This window comes from Emys orbicularis, chromosome 14, assembly GCF_028017835.1.
Source record: "Emys orbicularis isolate rEmyOrb1 chromosome 14, rEmyOrb1.hap1, whole genome shotgun sequence".
Classification (NCBI taxonomy): Eukaryota; Metazoa; Chordata; order Testudines; family Emydidae; genus Emys; species Emys orbicularis.
The window spans coordinates 36897322-36915963 of NC_088696.1; the positions used below are offsets into that span (position 1 = coordinate 36897322).

Consider the following 18642-nt stretch of genomic DNA (forward strand, 5'->3'; position numbering starts at 1 on the left):
TTCAATATAACATGGTTTCACCTATAACGTGGCAAGATTTTTTGGCTCCCGAGGACAGCGTTCTATCGAGGTCGAGGTGTGCTCAAAGCAGGACATGCCCTGCTTCTGGATATAGTTCTAACAAACATTGGGTGCCACGTAAAGAAATAATATTGCATTCAAGTATGCATAATGCCTGTGTTGCTTTAAAGTATGCCAAGTCTGAATTGGATCCTGCGTGTGTGTGTGTGTGTGTGTGTGTGTGTTTGTGTAGATTTGTATTTATTGAAATAATCTCGTTGGACTTGTTCCTGCAATAGCACTTTATTGAATTTTTTTCTGCAGTTTTGAAAGAAGGCAGACAGTTTACATATGAGAAAGGTGACTTGACCAATATTAAGGCCATGCTGAATAGTAACGATGTCAGCGAATACCTTAAGATCTCACCACGTGGACTGGAGGTAGGATGTCATTTGATTATTTCAGTGTAGAATTCTGTTTTGAAGAAAGCTACAGGAGATCACCATTTCAGTTCACTTTTTGTTCCCATTTTTTTACCCTTCAAAGAATCAACAAGTCTGTATTTCTGAGCTCTCTACAAAACTAGTGAAGGAATTCTGTTTTGGCAGTGGACTGTAATGTCTCTAACCTGCTTTTAGTACAAGAAATGACCACTGTAAAACTTCACCCCCTCTTTAGATCCATCTGGTCCTTCTCCCATGTAGTGCAGAACTGTTCCCTACAGTAGATTTTTGTTTGTTTGTTCTATTGTTGTTTTTTCTATTGTCCTGTCTAATCTTAAAAGCCCAAAGCAACAGGGATTCCATTTCCTTAGAGAAAGTACCTCTCACCATCAGGAAATTCAGCCAAAATGTTCTTTTTCTTAATTTTGTTCCATGACTGCTAGTGATATATTCCTAGAGCACTAAATTCCTGTCCCTCCTTGATGTTTATACCTATCCGATAGTTCTAGATCATTCCTCACTTGGTCATTTTTTTTAACCTTTAATCTTGGAATCCGTTCCACTAGCCCTCTGATCACTTCTGTTGCTCTTCTCTGACCTACATTCAACTTGGTTCAGTTTTACTGAGATTCTATCAGGTAGATAGCCTTTGCTGTTGTGAAGGGGGTTGCATTGTGTTTGGAAATTTAAGTGCTTTTACAATTTTACTTGTAAGGCACTTATCAAATCTACCAGACAGAATTCTTTGTGACTGCCAGCTAATTACAACTAATATATTTTCCACTTTGATTTTTCAGGCTCGATGCGATGCCTCCTCTTTTGAAAGTGTTCGATGTACGTTCTGCGTTGATTCTGGGGTTTGGTACTATGAAGTCACAGTAATTACTTCAGGAGTGATGCAGATAGGATGGGCCACCAAAGACAGCAAGTTTCTCAATCATGTGAGTACATGTGAGGTCACACAGCTGATACTCTAAATATTAGGGTTTTTTTTACTTACAGTGCCTATACAAATGGCATTTTATAGCCTATTGAAATAATTGTCCATATTTTATATGCATTGCCTCTTCCTCTTATTTTTTTTCCATACATTTGCGTTGTTACAGTTAGTGAATTTAGAACTCCTGAAAGGTGCTGGAGTGACATTTATCTCCAAAAGTACAGCACGGTCATTAGTAGCGAGAACTTTTCTCACCCACAGTTGCATGCCTCAACCCTGATCTGGAGCAGTAGGAAGGTAGTTCAATTTTTATGACCCATTCCACTCTTGGCCTCTGCTCCAACTGCAAATAAGGGTGTCAGTTACTGCCAACTGTGTTTTTGTGAAGTGATCGCCTGCTTACTAAGAGCTGATATGCTATTCACTCATTTGACTTAGGCCGTCAGGTGGTTTTTCTTACTTTTTTCTCCTATTTCACAAACTTGGTGACTAGAAATTAAATGGCCTCTAATCTACATGAAACCGTCTGCTCTGGATAGTTTAATATCTTTGAATGTGGGGATGGTAATCATACTGTTGTATTTTTAGTCAAGAAAGCAAGTATTAAACTGGATTGCATATTAAACTATTTTGCCAATCTAACTTTGTCTTTCTCAAGACCCCTTCCATAAGCTCCCTCTGGTGTGTTCTGTTTGCTCACACTTGCTCTGTTCAGTTAGTATTTGACACAACAAGTTCCTAGTGCTTGTATGTATGTCACTTTTTAAAAAATACTCTGCAGTTGCATGCATTAACTGGTCAAAGTCTGTGATCATGGGCTAGTTCAAATGATAACAGAAACGTGAGTAGGATTTTTTTTCCATTTCCCTACCTGGATGAATCCTAGTGAACAATGCCAATATAAAGAGTTTGCCTGTTCTTTTACTAGAGAGGAGCAAATAGCACCTGGCCTGTTCTGAAATGCTAACACTTCATTTTCCAGTCTGGCAAGGAATTGGAAGCTCTCCCTGTTTATGGCAGGAAAGACTAATTTCTGATGGAAAGAGTACATATGTGGAAATAGCATGCCAAATGTTCTTTCCCTGCCCTCCAAAAATAAATTCATACAGACACGAAATCTACCTGAGGCACAGATTGAGAGTAGCACAGAACAGCAATAAATGTCACTTGGTGACATCATTAGCATTAAGTACTGGTGGTTTCATTCTTCATTTCAAGCAGGTGCCTTGCCAGTCACATCTAGTTACTCAATCTGCCTTGCAAAATTCTTTTTACCTGTGACAAGTTTTATGGGGGAATAACAGGTTTTTTTGGTTTTTTTTCTTCTCATGATCTTCACAGAAAAGGCCATTGTGTCTTCACAGTAAAGGCAAATACCTTTGTGATGTGGCTTTTTTGTTTTTGGTTGGTTTTGTGTGTAGTGTTTTGTGTGTGTATCTTGGTTTGTAAATTTTCAGGCTGTTGTAAACTCAGGTGTACTCAGGCAAGATGGGGGTAGTGTAAAGGTTGCCATGGAAGCCTTGTTTTCAGAGTTGCCTGATTTGTATTCTCCACCTGAACACTACTGTTAAAGTTCCTTCTATTCTGCCTTTTTCTTTTTTAATGGAATCTGTCACAACGCTTTTCATAGCAAGTGTGTTCCGTTTACAAATAAGGATGGCTTTTATAATTGTTACCTTTGCAACCTCACCCGGCATCTGAAAATCCAACTTTCTGGCTTGCCCATAATCACTATTAATAGTTCTGCAATGGAAATGTATAGGCCTATCCTGTTGCCTCTGAGGCCAATTAGCATTTTACCATTGACTTGAGTGGGAACAGGGTAAAGTCCTTAGTTGACCATTCTTTTTGTGCACGAGCCAGAAAAATACTCCAGGTCTCCTCTATTGCGTTGGCTCTGCAGAGCTAACAGGCGCATCAAGTAGTAGACACTCATTCCTTGGTAAAGTCAGCAGGCAACAGATCTGCTTGCTATCCAGTCAGAATCCTGAAATTTGTGAAAATTTTCATATTACCATAGTCATTTTTCTGGTCGTCTTAATACTTTAAGATAAGGGGGCAGATTGTGTGGAGTTTTGTTTTGTTTTTTTATGTTATAATACAAGAATGACCAGAGTTAAAACTGCTCAGTTCCAGCTTTTGTAGAAAAAAAATCATTCCAAAACCTGATGTACATCATAGACCAAATACTGTGATGTGATGTAGATGTTGGTGTTGATGAACATAGGTTGGTAAGTGCCAAGGGAATGGAAGAGAAGGATATAGCGAGAAAAGCAGCTAACAGGACGGTGTAAGAAGGAATAAGATAAAGTAGATTCCCTGCCCCCATTAGTTACTCTTCCTGGTATCCTCTCCCTTACATTCATTCATGTAAGTTACTTCCCCTTGCTGGCATATAATTTACACATCTGATTACATCATCTCTAAATATGGCCCCTTTCCTACTGCACAGTATTGCAAAAGAAATGTAAAAAATTGCAAGCCTGTCTTGAATACCAGAAGTTGTCAACACTGACTGTAATGGAAACCGTTTGTGAAATGGAACAGCAACCCACCAGCCCTTAAACTATAAGAGGCTTAAAAGATTTTTCCCACTCACCATAAGTAGCTTGACAGTTTGGGGGTTGGTTTTTTTTCTGTCTGATGTGCTTCCTGTGAGGAATCTCTAAGTAGGGAGAATTGAGATAATGTCTCTATTTAAGGGTTAGAAGTTTGCTTTACTACACTTTATTTTTCCCTTGATTGGATATTTCTGGTATTTTCTGTTTAGCAGATTTTAATTTATCTTAGAAATGGGGGTTAGGGTTGTGTGTTTATTTATATTAATAATAATAATAAAAAAAAAACCCTCCCCACCATCTTCACCTCAAATTATGCCAGCCAGGCTTATCAGGTAGTCACATGCTCTTCATGTACGTGGAACGTGCTTTTTACATCCTTCCTGCACCAATGTTGGTGCACAGGGCGGAAACCAGTCTCTTCTATTCCTGTCTGTCATTTGCTGCTGCTTCTGTTGGCTCTGTGTTGTTGAGATGGACTAGTCTACCCTCCCTGCTAAGGGGGGTTCTTAAGAAGTCTCACGGGTGCCGTCACGTCTTCACACCATTTGGTCTCCATTTGACAGTTTCGTGTTGGAGTCTGTGCATTGGCATCCAAAGTACATGCCCCAAATATGTCCAGCAGTGCCTTCTGATTCCGGAGCAATGAGCTCCTGGTTGGTGACTTTTCTTCGCTGGTGATGAAGTCTTTCCAACCTATGTCCAGAATCTTTCGTAGGCACTTACTTTTGAATGCATCTAGTTTTCTAACCTTTTAGCAGATCTCCAGTTCTTGCAGCCCTATGTTAGCACCAAGATTACGTTTGAATTGAAAATTGTCAGTTTTGTTCTGGTGCTGAATATCTTTGATTGCCATACGTTGTTAAGTTTACTAAATACTGTGGATGTCTTTCGTATCCTTGATGTCACTTCCTTCTTGAGGTATCCGTTAACTAATATGGTACTACCCAGTAGATGAGTTGCTCTTCCTGATATTTTTGACCAGGGTGGATTTGATTTAAATCACTAGTCAGGAAGACTCAATTTAATCATGGATTTCTACATAAAAGTGCATTTTTGTTGGTTGTTATAACCTTAATACATATTCTTCACAACTTCCAGAGATAGATGTAGGTTTCATTTTTAGAAGGTACACACTATACATTTTTAAAGTGATTTATTTTGAAAACTTTTCAGATTAGTTTTTAGAGCTATATCAGAAAATGAATGATTGGTCATTTCATTTATCAAAGGTAATTGAAGCAGATAGTTCACCTCCCAATGACTTCATAAATATCTCCAATTCAACAGGTTAATCATTAATATTTGGAGGATTTTCTTGCCATGCTGTATTAGGAGGAGAACATCACCAGACCGATATTTAAATTGTTTTATTTAACTAAAACAACAACGTTATGTATTCTGGATTTTTTTCTTCAACAGCAAACATATAATATTTTAACAAATTCAAAAATGCATATGCTTGTTTTAGTTAAATATTCAAGATTTTTAAAATCAGGATTGTTTTTCTTAAAATTGTTTTTAACTAAAAATAGTTTTATCTCCATATGTTATTATCTCATAGAACTGGAAGGGACCCCGAAAGGTCATCGAGTCCAGCTCCCTTCCTTCACTGCTAGGACCAAGTACTGATTTTTGCCCAAGTTCCCTAAGTGGCCCCCTCAGGGATTGAACTCACAACCCTGGGTTTAGCAGGCCAATGCTCAAACCACTGAGCTATCCCTCCCCCCCATATAAATGAAATATTTAAAAAAAAAAAAAAAAAAAAAAAAAATCTACTGTCAGCCAGGTCAACATGAGAAACTTAAAATATTGGCTTCTGCAGCTAACTCAGTCATCTTCACCTTCCTTTTCCTGTTTGTTCATAATCTGGAAAAGAAAAACAAGCTTTCCTACTTTTTCAGGTCCCAAACAATTTCTCAATTTGGAATGAATTAGTCCAAAGGAAGAAAATATTCTTTCTACACCGGCAGAAGAAGCTACTGCTGTTAAAAGTGAGATGATCACTTCAACAGTCTCTGAATCCAAGTGCTTAAGTGACCCAGCAGTTCACTGGTGTGACTTTCTTTAAAATATCATCAACAAACATATATTTCTTGAATGGTTCTTATTCCCAAACTGGGTCTCTTTTACAGCCTGCTGCCATTATAGGTTTTTCCTTCTAGTGAGAAAATGCTATGGTAGATCTCAAATCAATGAAGGCTACACTCAGAAAGACCTCAAGACTTCTGGAATATGCTGCTCAAATAGTTTCTACTGCATGTCCTTCCCTTCTCGCATTGATCTCCAGACTTCTTCTCCTTGTCCAGATCTATTCCACTCCCAACAATCTTCTATTCATTGAACTTTTTGAAACTTTGCACTTTCAGAGAGAGGTAAGGGATTGACTCTGTGTACACAAATTTGCAGAGGGACAATAGGGTTATTTCTCACCTCTATATAGTATGTATGTATGTACACCTCTACCCCGATATAACGCTGTCCTTGGGAGCCAAAAAATCTTACTGCGTTATAGGTGAAACCGCGTTATATCGAACTTGCTTTGATCTGCTGGAGTGCGCAGCCCCGCCCCCCCCCCCCCCCCCCCCCCGGAGCACTGCTTTACCGCGTTATATCCGAATTTGTGTTATATCGGGTCGCGTTATATCGGGGTAGAGGTGTATTTAAAAACATTTTTGCTGTTAACAAGCCTATTATCTCTGGAGACACGAATCCACAATCTGAGAACTGCAAAACTAATCCTCTCTGATGGTATCTTCTAGACTGAGCACTGATTGGGTAGATAGAAAGATTAACGTAAATCTAAACAGAACCCCCTGGAACCGCATAAAATTGGGTCCCTAATCATGAACTATTGGAACTAATTTACAAAACTTTTCTTAGACATTACATGAATATATTGTCTCATACTATAGAATTAGAATTTATAATCCCTATCTTTGAGCTATCATGTATCTTAATTAAAACTATCTTTAGATAGGTTTTTTCCTCAAAGAATTTTATCAAAAAAATCCGATTTTAAATCCTTTGATTTTTATCCGCCCTGTTTTTGACTTCTGTTGTGATGTTACCATTTGACATCTGGCTTTCAAGGATATTTGTTTTAGCATAACTAATTTTGAGCCATGCTTGGCTTGCTATTTTTGCCAAGTTGTCTCTTTATTTGTAACTTTTTGGGGGTGCTGCTCAGTACCACAATATCGTCAAGGTCGTGTAGGCATTAGCCATCTAGCCATGCTGTACCCGTGTTTGTGTTTGTTAATACACTTCTTTGTTATCCAGTCTACGGCAAACAGTGGAGATACAATGCAGCCCTGTTTCACTCATGTCAACAGTGAACTACTCTGTCTGATTGCTCACCTTTATAGAGCACTTCACATCTCTACATGGTCTTGATGACGTTAGCTGGGATTCTATAGGACTGAACAATGTTCCACAATGTATGTTAGTGCAGGTTATCAAATGCTTCTCGAAAATCAATTAAATTGATGAAGAAGGGAGCTTCCCCTTTTAGATATTCTTCCGTGGTCCTTGGTGTGAATATCTGACTTACACAGGATCTCTTGGGCTTGAATCCAGCCTGTTCTTCTCTAAGCTTTGCATCCACGGCCGCTTTCATCCAATTTAGTATCACACTGCACAAGGCTTTCCCTACAACAGAGAGGAGTGTAACTCCTCTCCAGTTGTTACCGTCAGTAAAATTAATCCTTTTGGAATATTCTGACAATTATTCCATGTTTCTCTTGGTGAGGGGGGGGGTTCTCTTTTTCCGAAACTTCATTAAGCAGCTCTCTCTGTTTTGTTAGGATGCTGGTATCAAGTATTTTAAGCATTTCTGCTGTAATTTGATCATCTCTCGCTGCTTTATTTTTCAGATTTTTGATTGAAGCCTGTACTTCCGACATCTCAACTGGACTAATGTTTGTCAAGTTGAGCAAGTTCATTTGTAATGTATTTGGGGCCATTTATCTCGTTAACACTTGAAAATTGACTGAATTTAGCTATAATTTGGGAGCTGTGAGACTTGCATTGTTGGAGGAGTACGGGCATCTCTGCCATTATCAAATCCCACAGAGCAAGCAGAAACTCGTCTCTTCTTCTATACTGCTAATTGGTTCCTCCTCGTCACTGAGGAGAGGTGGCTTTCTAGTACATTGAGGGATATTGTGTTCAGTTACTGCTTGCCCCCAAATGGGTTTAGTGAGGAGTCTGTGGGAAGCTTTTTATAGTACAGTCTTTGGATTTGTTAGTGGGGGCAGGGGGGCAACAGAGGGCGTTGTTTTTCCCACAGTCTTGGTGCTGGCAGCCACTTCCTTTTATTTGAAAATAACTAATATAACTTGTCATTGTCTCAAGTTTTGTCAGCTCTTGAGTTTGAGAGTAGCTTCGGTTAGATGAGCGGTGGCATTGTGGAGAAAACAAGTAAAATGTTGCTGTTTAGATACCTAGGTTTGTTGTAAAGATAATACATCGGATATTAATTAACATATAAAATGTATAGTCCCTTTCATTCAGGGAGCTCAAAGCACTTGGCAGACACTAATCCTTACAACACCCCTGGGAGGTAGGCAAGCTTTATCCCTATTTAACAAGTGTGGAGGACCTGAGGCACAGAGGTTCAGTGACTTGCCCAGTGTCTCCCAACAAGTTGCTGGCAGAGTCACAAATAAACCCCATAACTCCTGACTTGCCGTCTTGGGCACTATCCACCAGACCATACTCCCTCTGACACATTGAAAACATTGTAACACCTGGGTACACAATAATACAACAATTGTGTGGAACGTTGCAAACACCTCGGTCATGCTAGGTTACCCAGTAAATGCCCTGATTCTTAATATTGAGTCATTCTGTCTGGTGAACATAGATCAGAAATGAGGTGCATGGTCAGAGCTGCCTGAGAGGAAGCTCACCTGGTACCTCTACTCTTTCTAAGCCTGGTTCAGTTAATGCTATTAGACCTTCATCTTTCATGAGCATTAAAGTCACTCCTAATTTTTTTTATTTAAAGGAGTAAAATCCATTTGACCTTGAAAGTCTCTCTTCCAAAGGATTTTGGAGGAGAAAAAAGTAAATATGCCTTCATAAGAAGAGCTGTGTAGTTCTGACGCATTTTTAGGTCGAAAGAAGAGTAAGGAAGTGATACCGAATGAGGGGGGTGTGGGTGTAAGTGTGAGAGAGAAAATAGAATATAAGAAAATTGAACTTCTTAGAATGAATGGTTTGGTTATGTAAAAATAGACCTCCAGCCCTTTCCCACCGAACAGGAGTGACTGCAGATTAAATTGCTGTGCTTTGTTTCTCTAAAGGAAGGTTACGGTATTGGGGACGACGAGTACTCCTGTGCATATGATGGCTGCCGGCAGCTGATTTGGTATAATGCCAGAAGTAAACCACATTCCCATCCCTGTTGGAAAGAAGGTATTTTCTTCATCTTGTGGCAGTTATCCTAGCCTGCTTTCTCCAGAGAGCTTTTTTAGAATACTCACAGGAGGAATAGCCTGTATTTGGAGTTTATTAACAGTGTCAGAGACTCTGAAGACGAGGTCATCTAGCCAACTTCTTGCCATTACAGGATTGTTAATTACTGTACGCTTACTGGTGTTCTGTTTGGTTTCTTAAATGTCATGTGAAACTGTCCACCACTTCTCATGGAGACATTCCACAGCTGAACAGGTCTCACTTTAGGGAATCCCAACCACCACCATCGGTTATTAGAGGCAGTGCTGATAGCGCCACCTTAGCTTAATGTTGCCTGATACTTCCTTTTATAAGATCCTGTTTTCAGTTGCTTATAACTTGGCCAAACTTAAGTCATTGGGGCGGAAATTTTCCATGCAAGGTGTTTACCTCAGGCTGATGTGTCTGTCTTCAGCAAAAATGGTTTGGCTGTTTCTGAGAACAGGATTTGGGAAATACATTGTTTGGCCCCTGTATATAAAAAAGAGGAAATTCTGGCAATCTTTGCTTTGAGAAGCTATAGTGCCCCCTTTCTTTGGAGTAGGAACTTGAAATTTGGGAGGAGGGCGGCCTTTTTTCTTTTCTTTCTTTTTTTTTTTAGGGATGTGCCTGTAATCCACACGAAAATCAACCCAAATTTTCCCAACTTGTAAAATCTTTAAAATACCTCAGTTTACACATGCTCTGTAGAGACTTCTTTAGATTTTTAGCAGCTTAATTTCTTGAAGATTGTCTGCATTGGGCATGTTCCATCCTGGGGAGGGAATGGAAAGAGGCGACCCTAAAGCCTGCATTTGCTAACTTTTGAATATTTAACTTAGCAGTGTTAATATTCCTTAAATGTAGCTGTCTGTGTGCAAATCAACCTAAAATCTTCCTTTCCTTAATTTCATCCAATTTCCTCCTAATTATACCCTTTTTATTGTGGTAAATAACTCTTCTCCCTCCTTAGTGCTTATTCAAATAGAGGTAGGTTGTTCCCTATTAGTCACTCCTTAGCCAAGCTATTCACAGTCAGCGTCTTAACCTTTCCTCAACAATCAGCACCTCCAACTCCCAATCATATTTGGTTTGTTCGTTGAATGCCATAAATATCTGAAACTTAATCTTAAAATATTTTTGGTTTTGCACATAAGGAGACACAATAGGATTTTTACTCGATTTGCAAGAAAAGCAAATGATCTTCTATTTAAATGGGAACCAGCTTCCCGCTGAGAAGCAAGTGTTTTCATCTGCTGTGTAAGTATATTTTCATGTTGACAGAGACAAGAATTAAAGTGCAATATGTATAATGGTTCTCATTAGTTAAAAGAAAAAAAAATTAAAATTCTGGGTTTAGTTTGACAGTAAACCAATATTTACCAGTCATAGATGCTATTGCTTTTAAGCGGACCTCCCTATTGAAAATACTGATAACAGTTAAAAATCAATGACATTAGTGTGAATTTACAAATGGATTTAAGGGCCAGAGGAAACACATTCTTTAGCCTAAGTTTAATACCGCTTTCTGTAGTGCAATTTTAGCAACTTACGGAACACTTGCTATATAATATTGAGGATTTGGGTTCTCTGGGAGATAAAATAACAAAACCTTGTTCTTGTTGCTTCAAATGTATGAACTTTTTGCATGCTCATAATTTACTCAGGGCTCCCCACGTTTTGTGCCTAGGCAAATAAGGGAAAGATGGGGTGGCGATGTTGAATCCTTTGCACTTGAACCTGTTCCCCAAACAGCAACAGACAGCCCCATTTTGGACAAAACAGTTATTCCTACTGAGTTGGATGGAGAATAGTGTTGTCACCCACTCAGGTGCATGTGTTTGCCTTCCACATAGATGCAACTTATCCTGTTTGTAGCCAGTAGAGGCTCTGGCAGACAGTGGCAATGGTCTTGGTTCACATATCTTAATTAAATTCGGAAACGAAGACTCAAGGAAAATATGTGCTGCTAAAATCAGGTGCCCTGGAGTTTCTCTCCCAAATAACTGGCTGAATTATAGTATTGGGAGTCTTGTTCCAGGGTGGGATAGATTCTGGTCCAATGAGTATGTCCAGCATGCTCTGTCTGTACTATTGCTTTCTGTTGTTCATGCTGTCCTTCAAATTGCAGATCTGGCTTTTTTGCTGCAGCTAGTTTCATGTCCTATCAACAATGTGAGTTCAATTTTGGAGCAAAACCTTTCAAGTATTCACCTTCAATCAAATTTAGCACCTTTAATGATTACGCCTTCCTGACAGCAGAGGAGAAAATAATTTTACCAAGGTAATCTCTTTCTGCCTGGTTATGCCACATTCATACAATATACAAATGTATAGGTTTGAACAGGATATGTCAAATTTCTGGTGTAAATGGTCTAACATTGTAGTCTCCTAGAACATAAATAACTTTGTGATCAGTTCAGCACGTGATTAGCATGTCCCTTTCACGTAAGGACTAGACTTCAGGCTCCACTTCAACAAAGCACTTAAGCACATGCTAAATTATGTCCATCTTCCTTCTGTACTCATTAAACTACACTGCCGGTGCAGTTTTAAAATTAAACTGATTTTACCTAGCACAGTGTTTAAAATACACATAGAAAAAAGCACTTCCTGCTATGTATAAACTGTGAAGTTAATTGAAGAAAAATGATCTTAATTAAAATTGGTGTCTTGTTTAAAAGTGACCTCATTTGTGACATTGGCCGTGTAGAAGCACTTTGCAAGCAATTGTAAAGCCTGAAGTGATTGTTCTCTTCTCCTAATCTCAATAAAAATACTTCCTTACTATGAAAGATGCTGCCAAGGAGAGATGTTGGAGTGGACTGGCAATTCCCCGATTTATGAACAGTTTAAGACCTTTTGGCTTAATTTATGCTCAGAACTTCTACTCGGATAAAATCAGCATAAATTTTGCATTTCTGCAAAAAGGAAAATTTTTCAATTCTAGCTTTAGGCAATCAGTAAAAGTGTGATCCAGTGCAGGAGAGCACAGTGCTGGGAACCAGTGGCCCTGCTTTGCCACTAACTCACCATGTAACCTGGGGTAAAACCCAAATTTTTAAACTTTGATGCCTAAAGATAGTTATTGTGACTGGGCCACTTGCCTCTCACGAGCACTTCCTATCTGGTGTGCCTGTGCTTGCACTTCTTTCAGCTTTGCACTGCTCGCAGTGCCTCCCACCGGCTACCGCCCTCGTCAGGTGGCTCTTTGTTGACTCAGCCGAATCACGCAGTCTGCATGTGTACAACCAACCCCCTTCCGGGGGTACACAATTCAATAGGGCCTATCACAGTGCCCTGAAGACGTTTCACCTCCTGGCGAGCCCCAACTGACCCCTGCTCTCCAGCTGAGCTGCGCTCTCAGTTCAGTTCACGCTCCTTCTGGGGGGTATCCAAAGTCCCACAAATGCTGAGAGTGGGCGAAAAAAATCAAGGGACTGAACCTCCATTGGTGCCGTCTATCCACACAGAGTTCCACTGAATTCACAGGAGTGCAGAGTGCTAGTAGCCCCACTGAAGGAGCAGGGCTGACGTTTTATCATTTCTTGGGTATTGGAAGGAATTATTTTCTTTCATCCGTGAAAGTTCTGATGCTTTTTCTCCGGCACCTTTCTATATTAACACTGGTGACTGTTAGTGTTTAGAGATGTGGCTGCACTGTTTACCCTACACTCTTTGACTGTTTCCTTATTTCAGCCTCCTCCCTGTGTTCATTCAAAACTTATCAAGAAAATGACATACTAAATCTCCTCATTTTTAATCTAATGTAAAAGGTCCCTCCAACTACTTAGTGCAGTTCTTCTGGACAGCAGCTAATGCTATCACTTCTTTCATCGATTTTTCTCACCTGAAATTCCTTGGTATTGGTAAAAAGAACAGGAGTACTTGTGGCACCTTAGAGACTAACAAATTTATTAGAGCATAAGCGAAAGCTTATGCTCTAATAAATTTGTTAGTCTCTAAGGTGCCACAAGTACTCCTGTTCTTTTTGCGGATACAGACTAACACGGCTGCTACTCTGAAACTTGGTATTGGTGTCAGTTGAGACTCTAATTCCATTGTTAGAATCCAAACATATGGAGTAAAGTTTTTATTAACTCAGTTCCTTCAGCATTTCCTTTATACTAACACACCATACATTCTCCTCTCCATCCTGGCCTTTTTTTCCTCTTCTTGTGTTGGTTGATATGTTGGATTGTCGTCCCTCTCTTGTATCTATATTCTTGTAAACAATTTTACAGTATTGTATGGTTTCTGAGACTTTGTGCATATTGAGAATTTTTTTTAAAAACATTCCTATTATACCAGTGTATATAATCAAACTAAATCATAAGAGGTGTTTTGTTTTGTTTTTTAATTTAGAAGTGTTCCACTTTGAAGTCACAGGAATTGGAGATGGAAAAAAGATGTATTGAGTCATCTAGTCTAGCCACCTCTTCCAACCTTCCCCACAGCGTAGCCAGAATAGGGTTGTTAGACTGTCCCAAATAATTTTACGTTCGTTTAGGAATGTTTTTACTGATTTGTTTTTAATTGTCAATTAAGAACAGTAGTAAAGAATTTGTGTAGGAGAAAAATACCTGCAGATGTGGTATTGGCCTGGATCCATTACTCAGGAGTGTAGTTTAGTGATAAATGTTTTTCTTGTACATCTATTTCAGACATAGACGTCTGGCTTTGTTGAAGCAAGTGAGTATCCGAGAGAACTGCTGCACGCTGTGCTGTGATGAGGTAGCAGACACAGAACTCAGACCGTGTGGACACAGGTAAATTTAAACACAAAGATCTTGTCCGTTTGCACCACATTGTGTGAAAATGCAGTCAAAGTCCGATTTCTGCTCATCTCTGGTGACTACCCAACCTGCACGAAAAGATCTGTCCCTTTAAAGATTTGAAAAAGAGTACAGGATAAATAAACACTAGTCATTTGACCAACATCTCCCTCAACAAAACAGATGTAATATCCAAGGGGGTGGGTGTATGCTGTTGCTAAGCATAGACCTGCTTTTGTGTGTCTTCACAGTTCCTGCACTACCAAATTTAACTCCTTGGTCTGGAAAGTGTCTTGAGATAAGTATAGTATAAAAGCTCCAAATAAAATACAATCTTGTTTAGAGAAAAATCAAGAATGGGACTGGATTTTTAATGCAGTCTGGATCCTTTTACCAAGTCCCCAGTTCAAATACAGTTAAATACTGACAATGTCATTGCCATGATGGTTTTTTAATTGCCTGTATGAAATGAGTTTGCAGTTAAGTGTCCAGCTCTTAGTGACCTGTGAGCACCACTATAATATGACTGTTGGAATTGACATTCTTGTTGGCAGTTAGCAGAAAGACAAAGGATTGAGTGGGTGTGCAGAATATACCTCCCTATCGCCTCTAGTTATTGACACTGCCATTGTCCAAACCATACCTGGTCTGTGGATTATTTAAAGGGTGACTGCACTAAAAATTGCAGCATTAAAGACCTAAATCCTGCAAGATTGATTGCCTCCTGCAAGGAAGGGGGTTCAGACTCATGGGCTTCCATTTACTCTAGTGGATGCTGAGGACACAGTACCTAACCTTCACATTGAGGAAAATCCATCTTGCTGACCCTTTTTCCACAGTGGTTGAATGACATTTTTGTATTGAGTGAATTTATTAGCATCTGGATGGTGTTGATTCTACTCTTATTTTAAAAAAAATCAGCATAAATTCAGATTTGTAACTGATCTTCTCTTCTTTAGTGACCTGTGCATGGAGTGTGCCTTGCAACTGGAGACCTGCCCGTTGTGTCGACAGGAAATACAGACTAGAGTCAGACAGATCTCTCACATTTCATGACACGTGGAGAAATATCATGGACTTATTTCTAATCAATTCCGGCCAATGCTGCAAGGGACAAGCATCTCTAACCAATCTATACGCACATCAAAACCATAGCCGTGACCAGATTTCATGCTACGCCATAGTTTATCTTAGAAATGAAATCTTAAATAAACTAACCCAACTTGCCAGTGCTGGGGAACTGGCTTCAACAATAGATAATAGTTCAACATTTTATGGCTGTTGGTTATCTCCAAGCAAGACCACAGGAGAGTCTCTGTCTGTCTGTCTGTCTTTTTCTTTCTTTTTTCTTTTTTTTCTTTCTCTCTCACCTATCACAAGTGCTGAAAAAGAATTTGCACTGGAAATATACACAAAGTACATAAAATCTCCTAAAACAGGGACATTCTGTCTCATGCTCTAAAGTCCTTATTTTTGGCAGAAGTCATGAATAAAGTAAGCCAACATGTCTTTAATGTAGCCTCCTGCTGGTCAGAGACTCTGTTTTCCGACAATGGATATTAAACTGCTCAAAGACTTGAAATCTGTACACAGACAGACTGGTTTGAAAAGAAGGTGCAGAGACTGTAGAAAAATCCCAATTTTTGATAACTCAGTGATTCCAAAGAACGTTCTGATTTCTTTTTTTAAACTGCGGAAAATTGGTGGTATTTTCACATTCGTAGTGTTTCTAATTACTTCAATTTCAGTACCCATGTTTAGTGTAAGAATTCCTCCTGAAAATTATTCTTTTCACTAATTGTAATGCTGGACGGGAGACAGTTTGAAATTTTGGGTATTTTTAAGGTACCACCAATCATCTTTTTTTAATCAGTATTGTTTTTTGAAAGTTATGTACATTTTGAAAATATTGAGCTATATTCTCAAAAGGTCTGGAAAGAATTCTGAGCAAATGTATTAATATTGTTTTAAACGAATACATGTTATTTGAATAGCACATTCAGTCCTGCTCTGTTTAACTTTGTCTTTAACCACAAATGCACATCGCCTACACTAAGAACCTCACACACGGTCCCCTGCACCAGGTATAGGTTTTGGGTCACACTTTCTTTTTGGTTGCCATCGTCAAGTGGTGATTCCTTTTTACTCCCCGTTATCATAAATTTGTGAAACTTAGTTAATAAGGATTCACTTCAGCAGGCAACTGTGGATAGATGGGTTGTTTCAATGTCCAAGTATAAATGTAGTAAAACTGAGCCAGATCCTCAGCTGGTGCAAATTGGTGTAACACCATGGAAGTCAATGATACTTTACCAACTTGGGCCAGTTTGAGAACCTCACCCAGAATCTCCCAAGTTTTTACACTTTTTTCTTTGGAGGTACAATAGCCTTGCTAACCCACACACAATAACTTAGACCAAAAAAATCCACACTTCTTGGCAAAGATTTAATAGCTGAGATTGCTGTAGTAAGCTCTTGTTCTGCAAGATGTATTTTATTTAAATAAAAATTTATATAAATTTAGTGTACTAGTAAATTATATTTAATACAAAGTATAGTTGGGGCCTGTCTGTACGGGCTGAGCATCTTAAACTCCTGTTTGTCAATGAGAGCAGAGAGCCTTGAGCACCTCACAGAATCAGACCCTTGAAGCTATTCTTTCACGTGATGCCTTCAAGAATTCAAAGGGTGATGAAAGTCACCCCTCTGCAGATGGCCAGCAAATGGCCTGTTCACCACTTGAGGGCTTGGACTTACGTACTGTGTAGCTCTTTGTGCTGGTCCTCTGCCCAAGGGTGACTTTCACCCCCAAAATGCAGATATTCAACGAGTCTCTCAATCACTTGCACAAATGAAGAAATCGGTTATAAACCCTTCTTCCTCCTGAATTTTCCAAATAGTTCTTTCTTACTAGACTGAATACAGACTAGCGTAACTCTTAGTCATCTTATTAAAGTTACAGTGATGTGACTTCTCTTCCACCTCAAAGCTAGTTCCTTCAGAGCTCTGTGTCCTGATTTATAGGTTGGAATAGTCACAATGGAAGATCCATGTATTCTGAGGATTTACATTCTTCCCCATGGATTTTCTTGTAATTTCCAAAATGTATTTTTATGATAGTACTGAGAGGTCCCAGGCAGAGCTGAGCCTCCTTGTGCTGAATGCTCTACAAACGCAGAAGTAGACCCAGTTGTTGCCCCCCAAAAGCCTAGAATTTAAGACTTAGGGTACGTCTATACTTACCTCCGGGTTCGGCGGTAAGCAATCTATCTTCTGGGATCGATTTATCACGTCTTGTCTACACGCGATAAATCGATCCCGGAAGTGCTCGCCGTCGACGCCGGTACTCCTGCTCCGCAAGAGGAGTGCGCGGAGTCGACAGGGGAGCCTGCCTGCCGCGTGTGGACCCGCGGTAAGTACCTTGTAGTTCGAACTAAGGTACTTCGACTTCAGCTACGTTATTCACGTAGCTGAAGTTGCGTATCTTAGTTCGAACTGGGGGGTTAGTGTGGACCAGCCCTTAGTTTCAAAATTAAGTTTCTAATTGCTTCTGATTGCAAAAATAGAGGTTCTATAAGTTCCAAGGCACTGTCAATGCTGCAAGGAACATGTGTGAGTCAGAACCGTATACATCTGCCTTTATAGAAAGGTGCTGATAGTTTCCATGTTTTTTCCCTGGTCAGGGTAGATTGGGGTAGAATTTTCAAAAACACCTAAGTGACTTAGGCTCCTAACTCCCATTGACTTTCAAGGAGACTTGGGCCCCCAAGTGCTTAAGTTGCTTTTGAAAATAGATGTGTTTGGAAACTTTTACCCTTGACACTTTATATCTTACCAGCAGTATTTTATTGGCTTCCTCCTCTTTCTGTACAGCACACAAGAGCTTAAGAGTAGGAACCACTGTTTACCTTAAGGTAGCCTGCGCAACTGTTTGTTCCGTATTAAACGTCATGATGTGTATGTAAAGAAGGCCTGAATATATAATTTTTTTTTAAGTTTTGGGTGGTGCAGTTCAGCTTGACTCTTGCACTATACATTCAGCTCTGTTTACTGTTTGTTCTTGGAAGACCTGTAGGGTATCTACACTGCAATGTAAGCCCATGTTTGAGCCTAACCCTCCTTGCATCTACGCTGCAATTGCGCTAACCCAGGGCTCAAACCCAGGGTCCCAGGACTCTGGAGGGTCCAAGCTAGAGTCAAGCCAGGACCCAGAGTCCAAGCCCTATTGCTTTGTAGTGTAGCTGTAGCCCTGCTTGACTCGGGTTACAGGAGTCATCTGGAAGTGTTCCACAATTCCATGGGACAACTTCCTTAGTCCTCTATATCCTTGCAATCTGCAATCCACTCTATTGAAAATGGAAGCCCCCACACTTGGCAAACGGCAGCAGCTCAGGTCAACATTAATCTATTCTGTTCCGATCACTGATCTGCAAGCACACTATCTCAGAGCCTCCTGGGTTTGCAAGGGCGAGCAAACCGATCAAGGC

The 18642-nt window shown here is 39.7% G+C and overlaps 1 protein-coding gene across 1 annotated transcript in view; it reads left to right on the top strand.

Moving 5' to 3' along the window:
• RSPRY1 (ring finger and SPRY domain containing 1) overlaps positions 1–16151 on the top strand; it is a 37510-nt gene extending 21359 nt beyond the window's left edge. Inside the window, exons 8-14 of the mRNA XM_065416617.1 lie at positions 325–440; positions 1241–1384; positions 9251–9362; positions 10538–10640; positions 11512–11664; positions 14045–14149; positions 15115–16151. Coding sequence (XP_065272689.1) covers positions 325–440; positions 1241–1384; positions 9251–9362; positions 10538–10640; positions 11512–11664; positions 14045–14149; positions 15115–15211 — 830 coding nt within the window. The 3' untranslated portion in view covers positions 15212–16151. The remainder of the gene's footprint in view (positions 1–324; positions 441–1240; positions 1385–9250; positions 9363–10537; positions 10641–11511; positions 11665–14044; positions 14150–15114) is intronic.
• The last annotated feature ends 2491 nt before the right edge of the window (positions 16152–18642 follow it).